This window comes from Pangasianodon hypophthalmus, chromosome 29 (assembly GCF_027358585.1).
Source record: "Pangasianodon hypophthalmus isolate fPanHyp1 chromosome 29, fPanHyp1.pri, whole genome shotgun sequence".
In the NCBI taxonomy this organism is placed as follows: Eukaryota; Metazoa; Chordata; class Actinopteri; order Siluriformes; family Pangasiidae; genus Pangasianodon; species Pangasianodon hypophthalmus.
Window position 1 is genome coordinate 13820450 of NC_069738.1, and position 24922 is coordinate 13845371.

Below are 24922 nucleotides of genomic sequence, written 5' to 3' on the forward strand. Positions count from 1 at the left end.
GAGAAACTGAATTACCTGAAGTGACAGTTAAAAAGTAAAGACAAAAATTTGTGACATGATCTGTGCTGTGAAATCTTTTAAATTCAGTAAAAACTGTCATTTTTCCTACGGCATGTGAGATTGCAGCATTTTCCTTCAGTTGTAAAGGTATTGGAAATCCATGCAGTGGCAGCTGGTGTTTTGTATACACAGACATATTATGACCTCCTGTCTAAACTTGGACAGGAGTTTGAGGACAGATTGAATAATTTTGAGAAGCTTAAGCCCTGTGTGGCATTCATTGCCAACCCCTTCATGGAGGTAGATGTGAGTGAGATTGCAGAGCAGATGGCTGAACTGTTCAGTGTCAATCCTTTAGAGTTGGAGATGGAGATAATAAATCTCCAAAATGATATCCAGCTAAAATCCAAACAACACTCACAACATTTATGGAGCTTGGTAGACCCAGAAAACTACAAGAATAGTCACTAAACAGCCCTGAAAGTATCTGCTTTATTTGCCTCCACATACCTTTGTGAAGCAGCATTTTCTGTTATAAATGTAATTAAATCTAAATTCAGAACAACTGAATGTACTCTAAAATGAACTCTAAAATCACAAGGAACCACGGGACAGGCCTATATTGAGGGAAGTGATGCATGACGCATTAATTATTAAGTTGTGTACATAGCTTTTTATGTGAACCTAAGATGTGTGAATGTGAGCTTGATACATTGAACTAGGCCTACATCTAACATACTTTTGATGTGAATATAAGCTGTTTTTTTTTAAACAATGTTGGAGTTAGATAGTATTTGATACATATCATTTGCTTGATTGGGCTGGTATCTGTTTAAGTTTCACTGATGAGTTTTGATACAATATGTGAATAAATGTGCATAATATTTGACATGAGGCATTGTCATTTTAGCCTCTGCCACTAGGTGGCAGAGGCATTAGGTTTTCTGGTTGTCCATTTTCAGTCTGTCCATCCATGCGTCCGTCCTTACTCCGTCCTTGTGGGTCCATCTGAGATTCTCGTTAGCATAATATCTCAAGAAGGAGTGGTTGAATGCTTGTAGCATTTATTTGGAATTATCACTGCGACCAACAGATGAACTGTTTAGATTTTGGAATTCATCCAAACAGTGGCAAGGTCACAGCAAGGTCAAACATTTTTTCTTCAGTAGCTTCCTTACTGTTTGAAGTATATTTTAAGGGCATTTCAGGTATACAAATGAGTCACAAGAAGGACTAGACTTGCTGGTGACAGAGGCAGCCCCGTTGATGCCAATGGCATTTAATTCTACTTCTCTTTTTCTTCTAATATTACACCAAAACATTGCAAATAATAACAATAATAATGATAATAACAATAATAACACCGCAGGAGAATAAAGTATCCACCAGTGATAAAGTTAAATTGGTTAACTAAATTTCAACCAAAATGCCAGATATAACGTTATTGTACTGAACTCGCATGTTATCTATCAGTCCTAGTGATGGGTCTGTCTACTGGTTGTATTCACTGGGTTTAGTTACCCTTTTCTGGACTGTGGTTACATCTACCTGTTCCACTACTGATAGGGTGTACAATTTATACTATACTGATGTTATTTACCTGTCTTTGTTTACTGTTTTATTTGTGTTATTATTTGGTCAAAATCAGTTTTAGGGTTGGTTTAGGTTGAAAATGTAATGAAATGGAGTTTGTTTCTTTATATACATATTAAGTTTTAAGTTTAATTTGTTGTTTCTTTATTTTCTAATTTGGTGTTGGTCTGTTATCTACTGTGTTGCCTGCTAGGACTGGTAATTAATTCCATTTTGTTCTCTCTTTTGTTTTTGGCACTGGAATTTATGAGATTGTGAAGCCTACTAGGCTCTATACTTATAGGGAGATTGAGCTACAGAGGCTGTCCCAGTTTACTGAATTTGCCCATGAATGATGTAATTGTATTAACTGGTTGTGGATGATCATGAGATCAGGCGGTGGCAGATTCAAGGCTGGTAAATTTAGACACTTTCACTGTTTCTCTCTTTTAAAACAAGGTGCTCTGCCTGTCAACTTTCAGCTCTAGGGGCAGCTGGTAGCACACTTGTTCATTCATTTTCTAACGGGTAAAATACATTCCATTTTTAAATCATTTTGTATTAATAAAGTGGGTCTTATCTAATTTTCTAACATATTTGGGAATTGATTTCTCTCTCTCTCTCTCTTCAGGGTGAAGTCCATGTCTCAGGTTTGGTAATCCAATCAGTTTAGTGGTAAAATTTAAAATAATTTCCTAGAATGAGTCTTTAGGTGGTGTAGTCATGCTTAACAGAGCTAGGCCTGCCATGGGTCCACTAGGCCACACTTTCTTGTCTGATTTCCACATTATTATCTTGCACAATTCCAACTCACCTCGTGAGATTTTGATTGTACACCCTGGACAGAAACACAAGCAAATTATGGTCAGTGAAAACAACCACAGGCAAAGGACCCAAATAAACATCAATATAAACTATAAATAACTGGGTGATCAGTTACACTCTCATCTGCCTCAAGTAAAACAGCTCCTACCCCAACTCCAGTTGCATCATCCTCTAGCAGAAAGGGCCTGGTAAAACCAGTTGCATTCTGCACACTTTAATGCAATGTTTTAAAGTTGTTAAAAGCAATTTGAAAGTCATGGATAACAGAAAGTTTGATAGTGGGGTACAAAATAAAAGGAAGTGTATCAGTGACTATGAGAATCCTGCTATGATAACATCATCAGCCTCTCTTAAGGTGCTAAACCTAGCCTAGCACCTTTACCCCACTTGATGGGGTGAAGCTGATGAAGAAGTTGTGTCAAAACAAGAACTCAGATATTAAAGCATCTGAACATGTGTACGGTTCAGATGCTTCTGGAATCATGTCAGTGAATGAGCATGAGAACAGATAAAGGGTGTGCCTATTGGACTGAAGCTTTGAGAAGAGTAGTGAGATTGTAGAATTTTTGAGTGAGCAGGGGAAAAACCTGTGAAATATTTGGAAGCCCTGACAATGACAACTACATGGGAATTCTGGAAGTAATAAATAAGTATGACCCCTTTTAGAAGTCACACATTGAAAGAGTTGAAACTTTAGGAGTAGGGACCCCTTCTTCATTTCTTATCTTATGTTCGTATTTGTCCTTGACCACATTTATTCAGCTTGAGACATTTATTCAGCTTGAGGAATTTATTCAGCTGATGGTTTATCAAGTGCTCTCAGATATTGCTTGTGAAGTTAAAACTTCTTTCACTCAGCATTGAATCAAGCCCTGACGATTCAAATACAGATCAGCTCACTCACATTGCATTGTAAGAAAAATTCTTGAGAATTCTTTTGTGTGGTTGAGATTTCTTCAGTTTCTGTGCTTAAGTTATTGTCCATAAGGGTTCACATTGCCTCTGTCAACTCAGTGACTATTTACTGTTTTTATTATAGTAGCTACTGTTTTGTGTTTTTTGTGTTATTTTGTGCTTGCATTTTTCTGGTTGGAGCAGTTGTTGATTCATGTCACGGTGTATGTATAGGGCCCCAGCAATGGTTCAAGCCCAAGGGCCCCCACCATACCCACGTCTCCATGGGTGAGCTTTAGGAGGCCAGCCCTGCTCACACTAGTGCCCCCTCTCCAGACAGTTTGAATGATAATGTAATGATATTAAACAATATTGTCTTTTGTCTGGTCATTTCCTTAGAAAAATAATTACTGCATTTTCACTCTTTTTCCCCAAAGCATCAACTTATTACTCCTTAAAAATTAAAACATTAAAATAGTAGTCTCACAGGATCAGAGGTGTCTTCTGCCACGCAAGGCTATTTAGGTGGCAGTTAAGGTAAGTTATAAAAGCTTACATTCATGGAGGTAGCTATTGTTGAGTTTTTTTTTAAGTAGATAATTTTCTTATTAATCAATAATGGATATTCAGAAATGGCACAGAAAAGCTTAAACAGGTTATTCTGAACAAATATCCAGTCAAGATGTTTGAAGAGAAAACAGTCATTCTCCTGCAGCTGCTGTAACAACCAGGACTATCTTGAGTAATCGTACGACCTGGCATTTTGCTATCTGTGCAGAAAACTCAGATGGAAAATGGACGAATCATCACGGCTCTGCCGGCATCTTTTCCCAATATGTTTCTCATACTGTATAAGTTTGCACTTTGCAGCTTTTCCTCAAACAAAGTTCACAAACAACACAAATGATTTACATACAGCCTGTATCCGCGTTAGATAACTTACTATAGAAATAAAAACAGTTGTGGATAAACAGTCATATCAGACTCTATTTACTCATTTCTACTGTATAAAAGTGTTTTAGGTTCCATATAAAATATTTCTAATGAACCTATACTAAAGGTTATTGCTGGAGAAATAACCCAGGGTTGTGTCATTGTGCATTATAAACAGAATTGTTGAATTCTCAAATATGAACTGTTAAAAGATGGTGATTAATTTTCTATAACAGAATGGCTTTGACAATAGCATCAGCTGTAATTCAAATAATAGGTTTATAATAATGCTCTTGCTCTAACACGGGATCGTTTCTATAGTAACAGCTCATTCACGGGGACTTCATGGTGCTCCACATAATGTAAGTCTAACAAATGGATTTAAAAATGTGTTGTTATGGAACAAAGAAAATCATATACTCACTGATATGGTGAAGCTTTCTGGAACGAGTCTCAGCTGTCAGTGCTTTGTTACAGTCAGTAAGTTTTCTGCCACAGGAGAGCCTTCAGGACAGAGGATTGCACTTTCCGGAAAAAAAGATGGTGAGAGAATGACTGTTTATAGCTACTATAAAGTAATAACAGAATATTCCAAAACATTAAAAGTAACTATAAAAGGTTATTGTCATTCATTAATAATATAAAAAGTGTAATCATTGGCAAATCACTGTGGTATAAGAAGAATAAAACATGCTGTTTTAGGAAGAATAGTCCACTTTGCATTGGGCCACATCGCACCATCTTACTGTGGATTATTTTTCTATAATGGCATGCCCCAAAATGTTTTATTCCTTACACAGCAAGTATTATATTTTGGAACTTTCTTTCCTAGGACACATGTCTGTTCTTCTGGGTCACAGGATCCCAGCCCTGGTCCTGGAGGACCCCCCTGTCCAGGACATTTTAGTGTTTTCCCCTTTGCTCTAACACTCCCACTCCAACTCAGGAAGGGCCGTTAATGAGCTGATTAGTAGAATCAGGTGTGTGAAAGGAAAACACTAACATGTACAGGACAGGGGTTTCTCCAGGACCAGGGCTGGGAACGTGTGTTCTCTGCTCTGGGATCAGAGGACTGGGACAAACCTGCCGGGGGAATGGATGAGTAGATTGAGGGGGCGTGGCCGCGCCTAGTGCGCGCGGGTTGTCCGGTACGGAGACGCAGAGAGAGAGAGAGAGATAGTGAGAGAGAGAGAGAGAGAGAGACTGGTCAGAGGAAGGTGCGAACAAGCTGTAGGTTTTCCACTCTTAGCGCACAGCACTCTTGCTGTAGTACAGGGACAGATGTGCACTTTGGACGGTGGTGCACAGCTAAAGCGCGCGGAGAGGCTGCAGTGGCAGGAATCATTGCTTCAGCTCGTGACATGCTGAGGCTTTAAATGAGCGGATTTTACACGCATCACCTTCTCTAAAGCGAAAGAACAAACCCAGCAACGATGTGGCAGTTCTCCTTGTTTTTACACTCCTAAGATTTGTTGTTGTTGTTGTTGTTGTTATACTGCGTTACATGTAAAGGATTTGTTTTGCTCGTATGAGATAACGCTTCACCCGTCCCGGGAACTGCAGCCTCCGACGCCAGGCGGGAGAGATGCCTGGGTGAGCCGCTCCGTGTGTGTGAGTGCGTCTAACGGAGGAACGAGGCGAGCTGCGTGCGTTGTTTAAAGCTCCTCTCCGACTTGTAGGAATGTTGTAAACAGAGAAAAGCGAGCAGAGAGACTCAGGAAGAGAGAGAGAGAGAGAGAGAAAGAGAGAGAGAGAGGTTGCCAAACGCAGAGGATATTATGGCTTTCCCAGCGCTCTGGCTCGTCGTGTTCGCCTTCACCAACTTGCGCGTGACTCACGGGAACAACCGCCATGCCGTGTACTGGAACAGCTCCAATATACAGTAAGCAGCTCACATCACTTTCCCTCTGCCTGTTTTCTCATAGCTTATTTCATTCACGTGCAGCTGTCAGATGTATGTCAGAGTAAGTTGGATGAATTATCACACACACACACACATATGCATACGCGCGCGCGCACACACACAAACACACACACACGCACAAACATGGGGAGACACATTTACCACAAACGCACTAGAGCTCAAATCATATTATTAGAAAGAAAGAAATAAATAGGATGAGATGAAGGTGTCGGCACACTGAGTTGTATGGTGCTGCTTCTGGGGAAAACATGATTAAAGGTTGTTCATTGTAAAGTAACTGCACAGTAATGACAGAAATCCGGGATTAAATCATTCATATCCCGCATCACACTCTATCATGAGTCATTATTTGCTTTGATTTTCTTTCTTTTCTTTATTATTGGACCATTTATGATACTATTCATTTATTTCATCTAACCTTAGATAAATAAGGAGTTGACAGCGAGGTAACTGCTTAATTTATTTCTAGAAAACTAAACATGAAATCATGGCATATGTGAATATAAAGTGGCTTTATACCTGTAGCTGTCATTATTATAGCCGTTATGGATATGTATGCCAGATGACAAAATAGGGCACTTAGATGTGGTCAAAAAACCTTTTTCCCAATGCAAGAGGCAACATCTGTCTGCAAAATCACAGCGATGTCTATCCAGGTACGTCAAAAATAATTAATTAATCAGATCAGATCAGATCGGAAAAACTGTATGTAATTTGGTCTGTAATTATGAACATTCACTTTAGTGTTCTCTAGCTTCCTTCTTTCCCTCACATCTATCTATCTATCTATCTATCTATCAAATCTAACGATAAAGGTATTGACTGTCTACATCCATATCTATGTATTTATTTGTTTATAATTTATTTTCTTTTACATTCAAGTAAACCATACCATACCAAGTCCAGTGCTAATCACGCGCTCAATAAGCAGCAGCTGCTGATGGCAATTGAGGTTATTAGAGAACATCACTATTAATTATCACTGTGTGCTCCTATGAGCTTGTTTATGATTTGTGTAACATTGACAAAAGCCTTTTTGCTGGAAAGGTTTATCAGGTATGCAGGAACACGTGCACACACAGACTATGATTTGCAGTGTATAAATCTGTGTGTAACAGCAGTCTTGAGAGTCTTTTTCTTCATTTTCCTATGCCAGGATAAGTGCTATAAAATAATGTGTGAATTGACCCAGATTGCGGGTAGCAGAGACATCTGCTGAGGTCTCGCTTCATGAATACAGATCTTTTATCAGTCCTGGGAGGTTTGATGCCCTGGGCTTCAGAAGCTTCAGAGTAAAACTGACCTAGGCAGGCAAAATTTCAAAATCATGCTATCAGGCTACAACCTCATGGGGAAAAGGTGGAAAGGCTGGGGGACATGTTGGGCACACCGTTGGGTGAAACCCTTGTTTGCGTCGCCCTTGGGTGACTTGCTCAGTCCAGATGGCAGCACTAAGGTGTCCAGCTGTGAAAAATGGGCTGAGTTATTTCAGTGGGTTTATATTATTCTTCTCTACAGCAATGCAGGGAGAGATAAAGGCAGAGAAAAGCTGTTTCAGAAATGTAAATAAAACCTGGCTTACTGAGATAAAATCCATAGTGAAAAGTATGCATTAAAATCCATACTGAAAAAATTCTTGTACATATATATATTTACATCCATACATACACCGATGAGAGGAGAAGTGAATAACATTGATTATCTCATTACAATGGCATCTGTCAAGGGGTGGGATACATTACTCAGCAAGTGAATAGTCAGTTCTCAAAGTTTTGTCAGAAGCAGGAAAAATGGGCAAGGGTAAGGACTTTGTGAGTCCTTATGAGTGACTTTGACAAGGGCCAAATTGTGATGGTCGGAGCATCTCCAAAATGGCAGGTCTTGTGGGGTGTTCCCGGTATGCAGTGGTTAGTACCTACCAAAAGTGGTCCAACGAAGTGAACTGGAGACAGGGTTATGGGCACCCAAGGCTCAATGATGTGTGTGGTGATGGGTACGTGATGGGTACAATGGGTACGTGAGCATCAGAACTGGACCATGGAGCAATAGAAGAAGGTGGCCTGGTCTGATGAATCATGTTTTCTTTTACCTGGGGAAGAGATGGCATCAGGATGCTCTATGGGAAGAAGGCAAGTTCTGTTGGGAAACGTTGGGTTCTGGGAAGTTCTGCTGGGAAACCTTGGGTCCTGGCATTTATGTGCATGTTACTTTGACACGTACCTCCTACCTAAACATTGTTGCAGACCAAGTACACCCCTTCATGGCAACAGTATTCCCTAATGACAGTGGCCTCTTTCAGCAGGATAATGTACTCTGCCTCACTGCAAAAATTGTTCAGGAATGGTTTGAGGAACATGACAAAGAGTTCAAGGTGTTGACTTGGCCTCCAAATTCCCCAGATCTCAATTCCATCAAGCATCTGTGGGATGTGTCGGATAAACAAGTCCAATCCATGGAGGCCCCACCTCACAACTTACAGGACTTAATGAATCTGCTAACGTCTTGATGCCAGATACCACAGCACACCTTTACAGGTCTTGTGGAGTCCATGCTTTGAAGGGCAGCACAAGGGGGACCTACGCAATAATGTTATGGCTGATCAGTATATATGTATATATATGTATATATATGTTCACATTATTAATTACTTATTTCTGTTTTTTAAAATTTGTGAAACTACATTTTCATGGGGAAAGTTACTCATATTCAGTGATGGGGTAAACACATGCTTAAGTGTTTTTTTCGTGCACCCCATTCAGATTATGCAACTCACGTGCATGTCATTTGTGTAGATTCTTCATAAGTCTTAGAAATAAATTTAATAAAGCCACAAGACACTAAATTGAGGTCATTAAATTGCTATTTAATCATGTTTTAAATTCACTGTTGTGAGTAGTCAGATTAATAGAATGATGCCAATGGTCTGGTTAATTTGTTGTGCTTGCCTGTAAAGAAAATGTGACCAAATTTTAAAGCATAAGTTGAACAAGCACTCTACTACTACGCTATTGCACTACTCAACTCAGTTGAAGTGTTGTTTATAATTTTATCCATAAAAAATTGAGATAAACAATATCTCCTTTTAAGATCCTCTCTCCTCCGATGACCTCAAAAAAAAAAAAAATTAAAACTGCACAACAATATGTCTATATTCCAGTGATACTGAATGCGCTCAGACATGGCACCCCAAGTTGTTTGATAAACCTGACATTACTCTAGTCCAGTTTGAGCTTTCTCTGACAGATGCATGAGCAAATGAATAATAACCAATAGAACCACCAAGAAAGCACCTCAAACACTATGCTGAAATCCAGATAACACACTGAGTGCATGTAAACAGCATTGGAGCCAGAAACAGCACTGAGGTAAAAAAAGGAACCCCTTATGAGAAAACAACATTTTACCAATCATCGTGACATTTTACCTGTTCCATTGAATACGATATCTGTGATCACTTTACAGCACTTATTTATTTTCTCATAAGGAGCTTGTGCCAGAGGCCAAGGGGCAGCCTGTCCGAGGATAGAACACCTATAAAATGGTCAAAATCAAGGGTTTTAAGTGACTTCTAAAAATAGTTGCTCCTGTCAGATATTGGAATCGGAGGAGGATGCAAGTGCAGATGACTGTTTAATAAGGTGCCATACAAGAAAATAAAACACTAAGAACATGAACAACAATGAGGCAAGCATGGAAACACACAAGAACATTAGGTGAACACAGGGAATGCTACAAACAGGGTTTGAAATTAACTTTTTCACTCACCAGCCAATTTGACTACTAAATTTTTAAGTTACCAGCCATTCAGAACTTCTACTAGCCAGAACAAAAATATAATAAACAAACCAGATCGTCAAAGTCACAGCTTAGATTTAAATATATTTGTTATAAAATTTTTATTTCATGTTATTAAAAAAATGACAAACACCCTTTTGAACAAAACAAACCTGGGGTCTGATAAAAAGTACTGATGGACAGGATAAGCCAAGATCTGTTAAAAATTGGCAGATAAGTAAAGTAACACTGTTTTTAGTTAACCAAATGCTCAGATGTCCTCAGAGCTCTCATCTTCAGAGTCATCCTCTGTGTCGCTATGGAACTGCTGTTGTTTTTGGGTTGGTTAGCCCAGGCAAGTATCGCCACATGACTGTGTTTGTTGAATTACCTTTTTTCGTAGAAGCTAGGTCCTGTTCAAGTAAGCCAGATACGCGCCAGATGCTGCACAGTTAGGCTATATTTAATGCATATCACAGCTCACAAGTACAGCATTTGTGCTAAACATGCACAGATTTTGCTTACGTGAACTTCCCCTGAAGTTTTTTGACAGGCTGCAGCCACTGATGCTTTGTCTCATGATGTCCTCACCAGAGTCATGAGACAGCTTGATGACGTTCTTGTCAGAGTCAGGAGTCGAAGCGGATTGTACACAAGAGACCTTGTCAGTGCATATTAGTCCAGAGCATATATGGCTTATGAGGCCTCCTCATTGTCTCTGACTTGGGCATCACTTGGAAGGCTGCCTGGTTAACCTCAGGCTAGAGCATGGCTAGTGAGGCTGCCCCATTGGCCTCTGGCTTGAGCTGGTCTGGAGAGGCCATCTTTCAGGCTCTGATGTGAGCTGGGTTGGAAAGACCGCCCTGTTATAATACAAGTTATAGCCCCCCCAAAAATGAGCTTGATCTGATCAGTGCCCTCCTGGACCAGCTCAAGGCTGAGCTTCCCCACGAGGGCATTGATCGGGTCGAGCTGCCTCTGATTCTCCTGGATTTGCTTGTTCGGGGCTAATATGCACTGAAGCATGTCTGCTGCAACTAGTGCTCATTAGACCTGCCATTCCTCAGCTGTACAAAGAATGCTAAGAGAAGTGCAATAAAACCAAAACTGTGAAACACAAATAGTGTATTTTGAAAATGTTAAATAAAAATGTGAAACCAAATCAGCTAATGTATTCAGTATTAACACATATTTAAATCCTCACTTCTGTCAATCACGTTTTCATTTATTGCATATGCTGCCCATGCTTCATTTTAGAAATAATTGTTAACATTATGTTGGGAAGTGCACCCTATTAAAATTTCTTTGAAATGGTACTTTGGCCTGTGTAATAGGTTTCTTTTAATGCATTCGTTCTTATTATATTAATTCTATAGTAACAGCTCACTCACAGAGACATGGCAGACGCTCCACATAATCTAAGACTAATGATGATAAAATTAGCAATATGTTACTGAACAAGGAAAAGCATATAATTGGTAATATGGAGAAGTTTTCTTATACATTTATGGAAGGAGTCTCACGTGGACAAATTTTTGTAAAAGTCAATTTTCTGACACGAAAGTTCGTTGTTGTTATTGATTATGTTATAGTAGCTATATTCAGTTGTTTCCTCACCAGCCTCTCTCTCTCTTTCTCTCTCTTGAATGAGACAAAACATGCAGCTTGTCATGTTAATGAGAAAACGGAAAGCGAAAGCTGAAGATTCAGTCTCATGGATAGTTCATATCATTAAACAGTTAAAAAGCGCAACGTGTTGTTCATTAGTATATTCAGAATTGCAATTGTTGGCAAATTGCTGTGTTATAAAAGAAATGCTATCTCCAACAAACAAAGTCAAAAACTATTCAAAATACTCCATTTTAAATTTTGTTTTATTTGCTTAAATATACATTATTATTACGTTAGCAGTCAAAGGAATCCTGAAAGATGGCCATGCACCCTCAGTACCCCTACTTCCTGTGTCCTTGGCCCAGTGGATAGTCAGTGATTTCATATTGTGAAAGATTTTGTTCAATCATGCTACAGTCATGCAAAGTGGAGCAGTTGGAGACTCTAGAAGTCAGAGAGTCTGAGTAATGGAACAGAAATACTCAGAAGCTCTCTGGAATGGCTCATATTGACAAACAGTGAAGCAGAAAACAGAGGTCAAGTATGTAGCATTTAGTCAGAAATCTTTGCTAGGGTGTCATAATCTCTGGTGGAATTGACACAACTAGGTAAACACAAAAACATTAAATGTAAGCAGTGTGACTTGTATCAAACAGCACATACACAGACTCTCAGACTGTGTTATTTGCGATTACATGTATGCATACTAGCATTTAACCCAAACACACACAAAGTCTGTTTAAAATCACAGATGAGAAGTGAGCACAAGATGTAAGATTCGTTCGTGGTTCAGTTGCGCCTCATGCAGACCCCGTTTATACCTAGCAATGATTAGTTAGACAAAACATTAATATTGACATGGATTTTTATAGCTGACCCATTGTTGTTAACTCAACCAGCAAGTTATACCAAAAGGACCAAACAGGCCTCTATTTTCGGGTCGAATATAATACAGTACTGAAATCGTTGGGGGCAGCGGCAGCGCTGTTTCTGTTGTTAGTCCGTGTTTCCTCCCTGCACTGTGTGAATTCATTTTTCCCTGACTGTTTTCATTTGTTCCAGTTATAACAAATATAAACAAACGTTATTTAAACACTGTCAAGAAATTTTTTTTTTTCATTTTAATGAACAACAAACAGACTGATTGATTTAATTTGTAATAGGCTTTTTGCTTCTTATAACAAGCCAGGAAAAATGGGTTAATGACCCTTGAAAGTGTGACTGATTAAAAACAAGAGGGCGAGTTGTGCTCACTTCTTTCTGGAAAGAATAACTAAAAATGAGGGAATGCTCATTATATAGTGGTCACGTTGGATTTTTTCAGCTTCACAGTCTTCATTTTTGGCATGCTTGTGAGTAAAACTGTCCTAAAAAACCTGTAGCATCATCGAAGAGTTCGCATACTGCACAGACAAATCGTTAGCCAATTCCATCCCTGCGGTTAAGCACAGTGGAAGGCAGCATCATGCTGTGGGGATGTTTTTCAGCAGGGCCTAGGAGGCTTGTCAGGATTGAGGGAAAGATGAATGCATGAATGAAGTTTTTCTTGAGGACAGTCTGCTGTGGGTAAAGTTTCTGCATATCCAATAATTTGAATATTGGTTGGAATTGGTCTAAGCTGTCCATCAGTTTTGGTCATAGTCAATTCCAACCAAATGGAGAGGGTGAGGGCTAGCATGCATTTCTTCTGAGCCATGTGAAGACAGCCACCATATCTTTTTTGAACTGCTGCTCATGCTACATCACAGCTGAACACACTCAGAGGAAAGCACTAACTGCTCTCTTTTGCACACATGAGCTCACAAACGCCTACGATTGCTTAGTGTTGCTCTAATCAACAGGAGAGAGAAATGCTTCCCAATTAGCCAGTCCAGTTTTCCTCTCTTGGGCTCCCGCCCATAAATGGCAGTTGCATTGCTTTTTCTGTTGCTCCACTGAAGAGTCTGAATGTTGGACATTTTTGCACTGTTCCCAGACTGGATTGTGTACTACTGTATACTTCTGAAGGTATACTATTTTTTTTGTGTTCTTTGATATGTTTCATTGCAGACTTTTTAAATGTCCTATGCTAATGTACACTACATGGCCAAAACTATGTGGACACCTGACCATTACACTCATATGTGGTTCTTCCCCAAACTGTTGGCACAAGGTTGGGGGCACACAATTGTCTAGAATGTCTTTGAATGCTGTATCTGTATGCTGTATGAATGAGCACTGTCTGTCAGAACAATTTTCTGTCTTTTTCAGGCTGTCGCTATGGGACAATTAAACAGTTGATTGCGGTTAAATCATTTATCATGAGAAGGGAAAATTCAGTATTGCAAAGCTTGGTACATACTGACTTTATGTTCATAATGATGGAATCCAAATTAAAATGATATATAAAAGTAAAATATATAAAAGTAACCTTAGAACAAACATAGAATTTAAAATACAGTCCCCTCTGGAAGTACTGGAACACTGAAGACATTTTTTAGATCAAAAGATGAACATGAGACGATAGATCAGAATTTCAGCTTTCATTTCCTGTGTAGAACACGATGTGTATGCGTGCGGAGGAAGATTCTGGAGGCAGGCAGAATTTCAGCAGAACTCCAGGCACACTTTTATTTCTTAGCAGCTTTTCACCGCACTTTCAAAAACTCAACCAAAAAAACCCAAACTAACGGAAATGCAACCCAAAAGAGGCCGTCACTCACTTGTGTCTCTTCTCCTCGTTCCAGGTTAAGATCACGCTCCGTGAGTGGGTGTGAGTGAGTATGTGCACATTGCAAGCTCCACCAGCTATGCCTCTCTCTCGCTCGCTCTCTCTGGATCCTGGCAGTCACTGAAAGCACAGAGAAACACACACATGTAGGCTCGCAGTAATAAGACCCAGGTGAGGATCATCATGCGTTACCTGTTGGTTCAAACTGCCTCCTCTCCACCGGCAGCTGACGCTCTACCTGCCCCCGCTGCCACATCTTGAAATTTACATCTAGAAGTGTTAAACAACTTAGAACATGGCACCTTTTGTTTAATCCCACCCATTTTTCAAGTGATCAAAAATATTGGAACATGTGACTGACAGGTGTTTCTTGTTGCCCCGGTGTGCCCTGTTAGATTGATTGTTTAAACAATTAATTGCTCTGAATGGCTACTCTTCGTTTGAGCCCTGGGACTGCATTTGTTGTTAAAAAGGATAAACCAACATGAAGACCAGAGAGCTGTCTATGGGAGAAAAGCAAGCCATTTTGCAGCTGAGAAAAGAAGGAAAATCAATCAGAGCCATTGCACAAGCATTGGGCATAGCCAATACAACAATTTGGGATGTCCTGAAAAAGAAAGAAACCACTGGTGTACTAAGACATCGAACAGATCGGCCAAGGAAAACAACAGCAGTTGATGACAGGAACATTATGAGAGCTGTGAAGAAAAAAACTCAAAAACAACAGTCAGTGATTTCACCAACAACCTCCACAGGGCAGGACTGAAGGTATCACAATCCACCATTCGAAGAATATTTTGAGAGCAGAAATATAGAGGCCATACCAGAAGATACAAGCCACAGCAGTAAGAGTCAGAAGGAGAGATTGGAATTCACAAAGAAATAGAGCGATAAGTACAAAAGTTCTGGAACAAAGATTAACCTCTACCAATATTATGTTATGGAAATGCCAAAGTGTGGAGAAAAAAGGGATCTGCTCATGATCCAAAACGTACGAGCTGATGGGCCAAGCATGGTGGAGGTAGTGTCATGGCTTGGGCTTGCATTGCTGCTTCAGGCTCACTAATCTTTATTGAAGATGGAACTCATGATGGTAGCAGCAGAATGAATTTAAAAACATTATGTCTGCCAATTTACAGAGAAATTCATCCAATCTAATTGAGAGGAACTTCATCATGCAGCACGACAATCACCCAAAACATACTGCCAGCACAACAAAGGACTTCATCAGGGGAAAAAGTGAAAGGTTTTAGACTGGCCAAGTCAATCGCCAGACCTTATCCCAATTAAGCAGCATTTTACCTCCTGAAGAGGAGACTGAAGGGAGAAATCCCCCAAAACAAACAACAAAAGCTATTGTGCAGCCCTGGAAAAGCATCATAAAAGAAGAATGCAACAGTTCAGTGATATCAAAGAGTCACCGGCTTAATGCAGTTATTGCAAGCAAGGAATATGCAACCAAATATTGTGTTAGTTACCTTCATCTCTTTTAAGTCTATCTGTTCCAATACTTTTGCTCACCTAAAATTGGGTGGTCTGCCACCAGAGGTGCCATGTTCTAAGTTGTTTAATATATCTAGATGTGAATAGCAGGAAATTAAAGCTGAAATTCTGATCTATCGTCTCATATTCTTCTTCTGATCTCAAACATAAATGTCTTCAGTGTATAGCAAGAATTGGTCTTGTCGTCCCAATACTTTTGGAAAGAAAGCAATCCAAAACATATCCATAAATTGTCATTGTGCAATGACTGAGCTGTATTACTGGAATATTTAGCTTATTTAGCTTTTGTAAATCTGGTAGAAAGAGTTTGTTTGGTTTGGTCTACAAAAACATTGACTCACAACTTTCCTAAAAGATTCATAAATGAAGCTCATTGTGTGCCATTTGCTGTAATTTACATGTTTTTCTGTTGAATAAGGGTAGAGTAAGTAAACTCCAGTGAACTTCAAGTCAAGGAGACTAGCTGATGGAAATAATGCTGCATCTGGCTTACCTCAAAAGTAGGACATCAGGGTTTGCAATAATTTCAGTTTCGACCTCAAGTTACAAAGTGGGAAAAAACATGGACTTCTCCATTTTTGCCTTCTGTTAGCAGTGAGTTGGCCAGCTAATTGTGATGGGTGATGGATATTTACATCCTCAAAACAGAGAACGGTAAGGTCATTGTTTGTAAATTTAACAAGTGAATGTCTGTATGTTGATTGATCTAAAGCCAATACTTGTATATGCAACATAACTCAGGATATGGTATGTTTACTGTTCATGCTGTGAGCAGCCATGTTGACTTGACATCACATGTTGAACTCAGGGTTGTCCCGAGTTACTTAGTATGGTTTGTGTGTGGTTTTTCCTAGTTGGAGGACAAAAATTATGAGTTATGACCTCGGGTTGAATGTAGCATGATCCCTACTCCAGTGAGCTCCTTGCGCTGCTCATCACTGGTCGACATTTGTTCTGTGATCGAAGAAACAAGGCAGCAATTGCCCTCGGTGTGTCACTGATGAGAAGTGAAACTGAGAAGCAGTGCCCTCATCCATGGCAATTATTTCCATGGTGTCTCCACATTTCTCAGTTTCCCTAATTCATCACTAACCTCTGAGCAGAAAACACAAGTGCCAATTGATTTCAAACCTCGACTAACAGGGCAGGATGCTCATGATCCCTGTTCACTAAAACCTCATCATTTAATCTGGTATTTGGTTGATCTGAATGACAAAAATCAGTTGGAATCCAGTAGCTGCCTTGTTTATAAATGAATGACTACACATTTAATTTTATGCACACACGCACATTTTCCATTTACATACATGACTGTGCAGGACTGATGCTGTTTGGGTGGATGTGTTTGTGCTGTGCATGTGTCTGAGCAAACATTAATCATTTGAAACATGCTTTTTGATTTGTATTTTTTCTGTGTATCTGTGCGGGTATGTTTGTGTGTCTGCGTAATGATGATGGTGCAGAGCACCGCAGTGTATTAACTCACACAGAGGCCAGATTTTAGATTCTAACCACACTGTGTGTGTGTTTGTGTGTGTGTGTGTGTGTGTGTGTGTGTGTGGGTGTGCTGAATATCAATGTCCTGCTGTGCTCCGTTATTATCTGCCTGAACGTGTATGTATCTGTGGACATGTCTGTGTGTGTGTGTGTGTGTGTGTGTATTTATACATATATGTACCTCTTTATACTGATTTAAAACATTTTGAGGACAGGCATATACAGCGTGTATTTTTCTTCGGTGGTCAGGCACAGCAGTAGAAGCATCTAGACAAAGAAAAAGCAGCATTTGTAAGAGCGTCTGTATGAAAGACAGCAGAGAAATAGAATCAGGATGTTGGTGTGTGTGTGTGTGGGTGGAAGGACTACGGTGTACAGCGTGTTTTGTGTGTGTGTGTGTGTGTGTGTGTGTGTGTGTGTGTGTGTGAGAGTGGGAGTGAAATTATACACACCAATGTCAGGAAGTCATCCTATTCTTTGTGTTCATCTCTCTCCACCTGCTACAGAAAATCGTGAGTAGTTCACCTCTGAATATGCACTTGTGGCATGCGGGGGATATTGTTACTTAATGAGTAACTTAATGAGTGTGTGTGTGTGTGTGTGTGTGTGTGTGATTTTTATGGAGCTCTCTGGTATTGCTCAGCCTGTTGTGTAGAGTCAGTGAGAAATCCCAGTGGAGTAAAAGGCATTGTGTGTGTATGTGTATGTGTGTGCGTGTGTGAGTGAGTGTGTGTGTGTGTGCGTGTGTGTCTGTTCATGCGTACGTGTGTGCCCACAGGGCTTTTTGGTGCATGCATGTTAGTGTATATTTGTAATTTCTTAAGAAATGCATATGAATCACAAATCTGGTTTGCAGCACTCTGTGCCTCATCCCAAGAGAGAGGGAGCATGACACATTGAGGGAGGGAGAAAGAGCTGATGAGAGAGAGAGAGAGAGAGAGAGAGAGAGCATGGCCAGAAGACACCTAAGATGTATCTGGAGGTGGTAAAAAGAGTTACATTCACAGAATATCAACAGTACAGACAGATGGAGATGCAGATAGGATAAGGAGAGAGGAAGAAGAGGAGGAGTTAAGAATATTAATGCTGTAGAGAGTGCAGAGTCTTCAGCAGCTTTTCTCCAGCTTTTCTCCCCTGAGCCATTTCCAGTGCACACTGATAAAGCACAAAAACACTCACATACACGCACACACCTCGGAATGACTGCGAGGATTAGTTGACAAAACTGACAATGTACTGTACATAAAAAGTCAAAATGTTTTGTCTCAAGAAACTGATTTATCTTGCAACACGTAGCATGGGTGGACAAATCACTTGCCTGGGCTCCAGGGACAAGCAGATTTCACGTCTGGCCTATTCGTTATTTAGATCCCTTGAACAAAAAGTGATGTGCGTGTAACCTGGCGGCAAAAAGACCCGAGTAGCCTAGCAAACCGAAGCTACTTTTAGAGTCTGGCTGAAGAATCTATCAAGAATTATATTTAGGAACGGGATTGACGTTAGCTAAAAGGTTCTTATAGTTGGTGTCTTTAAGTGGCTAAATAATGCTAAGTGATTGTCTAGCCTGCAATGACCGGACATATATACACAAATCTCATAGAAACTCATAGAGAGCATTTATACTAAAGAGAAACTGAAGGCATACAAGGCCCTTGATGGTTACAACTTTGTTGTTTGTGGGTGGGTTCAAGATGTAATGTGTTACATTTTCACCATCGAGGTCATCATGACACTGAGAGCTGAGGTGCTGCTGAGCCAGATGCCAGAAACTCATTTGTAAGCTGAATAAAGTTAGCTAGCTAAACGTGTCCATTACAGGCAACTCCTCAGTCAGAACGTGGCCTAACTATATAGCATTAGTGAGCTACCTTCTTCATGTAGTTTTTAGGCGAGCTATGTACACTCCTGGGCAAAAAAAAAAAAAAGGGCCAAGCCCAAAATGGAAATATTAAGCTTTTAATGGTTTTAATAACAAATCATTGGCCAGAAAATGAGCAAGAATTAAGCAAATGCACTCAGAAACAGGGAAATTCACTTATATAGTCTTCTTGTACACAAAAGTAAAATCATGATCATTAAAATGTCTGATATAAAATTCTAACTAACACGTGTCTGGGTGTACAAAATGTGTATTTCTGGGATTTTTTTTTTTTTAAAGATTAGTCATTATTTGGTTATCTGCCACAACTGATGCATCAAGAGCCACAAGGCTTAAACATTTAAAGAAATCAAAGGGAAAAACTTCCCATACTAACTTCCTTTATCTGTTTTTTTAATTCTTGCTAATTTCCTGACCAATAATTTGTTGACCATTAAAAGCTTAAAAGAATACAAAATTGCTAAATGTTAATACAGAATGTTAGCTAACTAGCAAGATAAGCTTGTTCAATTCTTAGTTAGCAAGCCACCGTCACTGGTATGATAGTTAGCTACTTAGCTGAGAGTAAATGGGTGCTGCAAAGACGGAGCACCTCAGACCAGTTATCTCTCCTAGCTGCCTGTAACCACAACCGTCTTTGGTTGGCTTGGAAAGGTGTTTTATTCGATAGCATGCAGTAAAAACCAATGTGTTTATGAAAACCTTTCCAATTCTGACACTCAACAGCAAACGTGATATTTTAGAAAACAAATTTGCTTCTAAAAATTCACGTATAGTCTCATGCTATGTTTCTGCAACCAGGGAGCATGGCTGACGTCACTCAGGGGTGGTGTCTCACTCAGGGGTGGTGTCTCACTCAGGTGTTGTGTCTCACTCAGGGGTGGTGTCTCACTCAGGGGTGGTGTCTCACTCAGGTGTTGTGTCTCACTCAGGGGTGGTGTCTCACTCAGGGGTGGTGTCTCACTCAGGTGTTGTGTCTCACTCAGGGGTGGTGTCTCACTCAGGGGTGGTGTCTCACTCAGGTGTTGTGTCTCACTCAGGGGTAGTGTCTCACTCAGGTGTTGTGTCTCACTCAGGGGTGGTGTCTCACTCAGGGGTCTATAACCAGAGAAAGAAAAAAATTCTAATACATATTGACTTTCGCTAAACAAAAGTTTTCTTTTGGTATATTTGTTTAAAAAAAACAGTAAGGCAATTAGAAGATTTCTAACATTTATTGATCAATTTAGTCAAGTAATAAGGAACCTGGAAAATAATTAACCAGGAGGCAGAGGTGTTTGACCAGCTCAGCCTGTGTTGTGGCAGCTGGACAGACCGAGCTGGATTTTCCAGCAGGGATAATGCACCTTACGCTGGAATCCTCCCACCTGATGCACTATGCGCATCAGCTGAAGTACAACCTTGTTTGACGATAGAACATTTTTTTTTTTAACAATGTTTATTAGTTGGCTTGCACAAAGCAGTCATCTAAATCTTCTTAACACACAGTCACTTCACATTTAAACAAAGAGAACAAATAAAAATTAAAAAAGCTCAATTTTAGCCAGACACAAATAATAGCTTTTATGTGTGATGAGAGAAGAGAACAAGAGAGAAGAGGCCAATAACTTGCTGGCCTTTTTGTCAATGGCACAAACATGATGTGCAACTAGGCCTGTGCTCAGTGTGATGGTTAGCCAAGTTACCACGGTAACCGCCCCCCAGTGACAGTAAAAAGACTTCTACAGCCAAAAGTTGTTCATTTCATACAACAGTACAAAAAGGACATCTTTTGCAATTGAAAATATCTTGAATATAATCAGATTTATGTAGTATAAACCTAATAAATCTAGTATAAAAATATAACATTATTAAACTTAAGTTCAAGGCTGAAATAGTCTTGTTCTATTGGCAGATAATTTTGCTCGTTTTAAGCATGTATTTATAGAAAGAAGCAAAATGATCTAATAGAATAAGAAAATGTAAAACTTGAAATAAGGTTAATAATATTATATTTGGTTCAGTGTAATAGGAATTATAATAGGAAATGCTAGATAAATTCTAATATATTCAAAAGATATTCGGTATTTGTGAATATGGAGCAGTGAAGAGAAACTGTTTTGAGTGAGAGCACGTCATGTCTGTGACCACTGAGCACTGACAGACAGACAGACAGACAGACACACACACACACACACACACACACATGTTCTGTGCTTGCTCACCACTATCTACACATGGCTTAGGAGTCACTTAAGGTGGTGGCTCAATGGTTAATTTGCTGGGTTACTGATCAGAAGGTTGAGGGTTCCTTAATCCTCTCTGCTGTATCATGGCTAACCCTGTGCTCTGATTCCAGCTTCCTAACAAGCTGGGATATGAGAAAAAAAAAATTTCCCTGTGCTGTAATGTATATGTGACAAATAAAGGTTGCTGCTTCCTCTTCTAATTAAGTTAATTAAAGTAAAAAAACCATGGTCTGAAGTAAAAAACATAATTTGTAATCTTTATTATATTAGTATTGTGTTTAAATAAAAGTTTATGTTTAAATGAAAATGTGTTTTGTGAGTATTTTTTGCAACGTCCTTTGAAAGCAATTTGCTATTATTAATGTTATCATTGTCATTATTATTATTATTATTATTATTATTATTATTATTATGGTTACTGTGTATAACGTGTAAACACTTTGTGGAAATAAAAAATAGAAAGTAAAGCAAAAAAATTCTGTCTACATAGGCTGCTTGCTTAGATTATAAAAGAATGAAAGTCTGATTGGTAGAAAAAAAAACCTAAGTTGTGCTCTCTTCATTCTGAAAAACTTAATCAATCAATTAATTAATTAATGAAATGAAGTATTGTTATTATTGAATAGTGCTCACTTCAGCTGTGTGCTCTTCCTCTTCGCTCTGTGATCTTCCGCCCACATAAGAGAAAAAACACTCAGAAGCCAGGTCAAGCACCGCACAAGAAATCTTTGAATGATGGTGGCAACAGGATGCTAGTCAAAGAAAGCATGATCTAAAAGGTTTTTCACTCAAAAAAATAGTACAAATGTGATGCAGAGCTAAGACTTTTTAATAGCAGCACATAGATAATGCACAAGCATGCAGAACAAAAGCTCCTAACTGGTATAGACTAATATACACTACCTTTATTGTTAAATGAGATCAGTTATGTTTAGCTTGTTTAATTTTAGATTTGCTCTGATTAATTTCAGTTTAAATTAATAAACAAGGTAACTTCTCTACATGTGGGCTGCTAATTTAGTACAGTTAAGATGAATATGTAGAGAGAAAGAGATAAACTCAATTCATTTCAATCTTAAAATGTGCTTGTGTCATTATTTCTAATAGTCTTATTCCTTATTTGTAATATAAATTGTTTTTTTTTTTATTAAATTTTAGCATTATTAAATTAGTCAATCAGCAACAAGTGTTGATAGATTATTAGATTATAAAAATAGTTTGTCATATTAAACAGAATTTATTTATTTCTGTAAAGCTGCTTTGTGACAGTGTCCATTGTTAAAAGCAGTATACAGATAAAATTGAATTGAATTGAACTTATTCATCCACATACAGTTGTGGTCAAAAGTTTAGATACACATAGGCTAAAGACATTCAAACTCAACTTTTCACATCTCCACATATTCATGTTACCAAACTTTTCCTGTGTTAATTCAATCTGGGTAGTTACTGTACTTTATTTCCATAAGTGGTCATTTCAAAATAATAGCTAAGAGACAGATATATTTCAGCTTTTATTTACTATATCAGATTTTCAGTTCAGTCCACAAATTGTCTATGGGATTCAGGTCAGGGCTTTGTTATGGCCACTCCAATACATTCACTTTGTTGTCTTTGAGCGATTTTGTTTCAGTGATGGAGGTATGCTTCTGATCATTGTCCTGCTGAAAGACCCAGTTGTGACCAAGTTTTAACTTTCTACCTGATGTCTTGAGGTATTGCTTCAAGTATTTCTAGATAATCCTCCTTCCTTGTATTCCTTCTATTTTCTGAAGTACATCATAACCTTTTCCAGCAGAACAACCCCACAACATGATGCTACCACCCCCATGCTTCACAGTTAGGATGGTGTTCTTCAGACTAAAAGCCTCACACTTTTTCCTCCATACATAGTGCTGATCATTATTACTAAACAGTTCAATTTTTGTCTTCCTAAAGGCCAAATCTTTGTCCTGGTGATCACCTGCAAACTTCAGTCTGGCTTTTCATGATGGTCATGGAGTAGATTTTTTTCCTTGTGCAAGAGTCTTTCGGGCAGTGGCGATGTAGGACTCGCTTATTAGTGCATGTACATACCTGATACCTCCAACTTCTTCATCAGTTCCTTCCTTGTCTTGGGTTTCAGTTGAATCTTTCAGACCAAATTTCATCCCTGGAAGTTAATTTGTGGCTCTTTCCTGAAGGATGCAGTGTCTGTGTGGTCCCAATATTTCTATATTTACATACAGCTGTTTGCACAGATGTGCAAAATTGGAGATAAATCTGTCTCTAATTGATTGTTTTAAAATGATCACTGATGGGGATAAAGTAGACGCCCTAAAGTGACATAACACAGGACATGTATGGCAACATAAAATGTATGGCATTGAATATGTTTAGCCTAGGTATATCTAAACTTTTAACCTCAAATTTTTATATCCATGGCATAAATCAAATATTTATATCCATGGCATGTTCAGGCTTCCAAAATATATACATTTCTATCTGCACTGCAGTGTTTTTGTCTTCATTTCATATTCTCTGAAAAGCACCATCATTAAGTGGAGATGACCCCACACTGATTATGTGTCATTTTAATCCAATCTTACTCTGCTTATTTATAACCGTCACCCCACAGCACTCTCTATTAACAGGCTACACACTTGCATTTAAACACGTAGAGGTGGCACACACACACACACACACACAGGTGATCTAGGTGAGTTATGTCAGGATCATGAAAGCCCTGTCAGAACCTGTCATAGTCCAGATCCAACCTGCACACAGCCTGGAGACGACAGCCAACAGAGAAAGAAAGCAAGCCTGTGAACCAAAGAGACTTGTCCAGATGCTCATTATTGTAAGATGGGAAAAGAATATCCAATCACCTGGGTCAGGCTCTGTCACCTACCACAGCTAGCCTACAGTGCCAAGTTTGACAGTGGAGTAAAACAAAGCATGGGAGAATTGATAAAATATGGAAACATATCATAGGCTCTATGGTGGAAAAAAGAATGGTGTTTAATTTTGAAACTGATGGTATGATGTGAGTCCTCTACCAAGAAATATTAATATATTATCCTGCTGATCACCATCCTTTAGTAGTATGGAAAAGTACTCTTGTATATGTGGGTTTGCGTAGCGCATTTCAGTCCTCACAATTCCTGTTAGGGCTGAATGAGGTATCGTGTCACATTGAATTTGCAATGTTCTGCCCGTCTCCATGTCGGAAATCGTCACGCTGGCTTAGGCCCATTGTTATGCTAAAACAGGTTCACCATTTCACACACAAAGTAGCAAGCTTCCTGATTTTAATGACTAAACCTGTAGATAAATAATGTTTTCCATGCAAAAAAGTAATTAACTTTAATTGATTGAGTTTACTGCTACTGGGTTTTCAGGGGCTCTGTGCAAAAGCTAATCATTATCACTGATTTGTGAGACTATGACAGTTTTATCCCATATTATTTTTTTTTGTCAGTCTTATATCTCCAAAGTCTAGTCTTCACTCAGGAATAATTCACACAGTAAGGCCAAATCCGAAATTGCTTCTTATTCACTTTACATGTGCATGCTACTTGGTGAAGATAACG

At 39.0% G+C, this 24922-nt stretch overlaps 1 protein-coding gene across 1 annotated transcript in view; it reads left to right on the forward strand.

Annotated features, from left to right (window-relative positions):
- Positions 1-5397: 5397 nt before the first annotated feature.
- Positions 5398-24922, forward strand: part of efna3a (ephrin-A3a) — an 83818-nt gene continuing 64293 nt past the window's right edge. Inside the window, exon 1 of the mRNA XM_026928319.3 lies at positions 5398-6106. Within this exon, the coding sequence (XP_026784120.1) occupies positions 6003-6106 (104 nt within the window). The 5' untranslated portion in view covers positions 5398-6002. The remainder of the gene's footprint in view (positions 6107-24922) is intronic.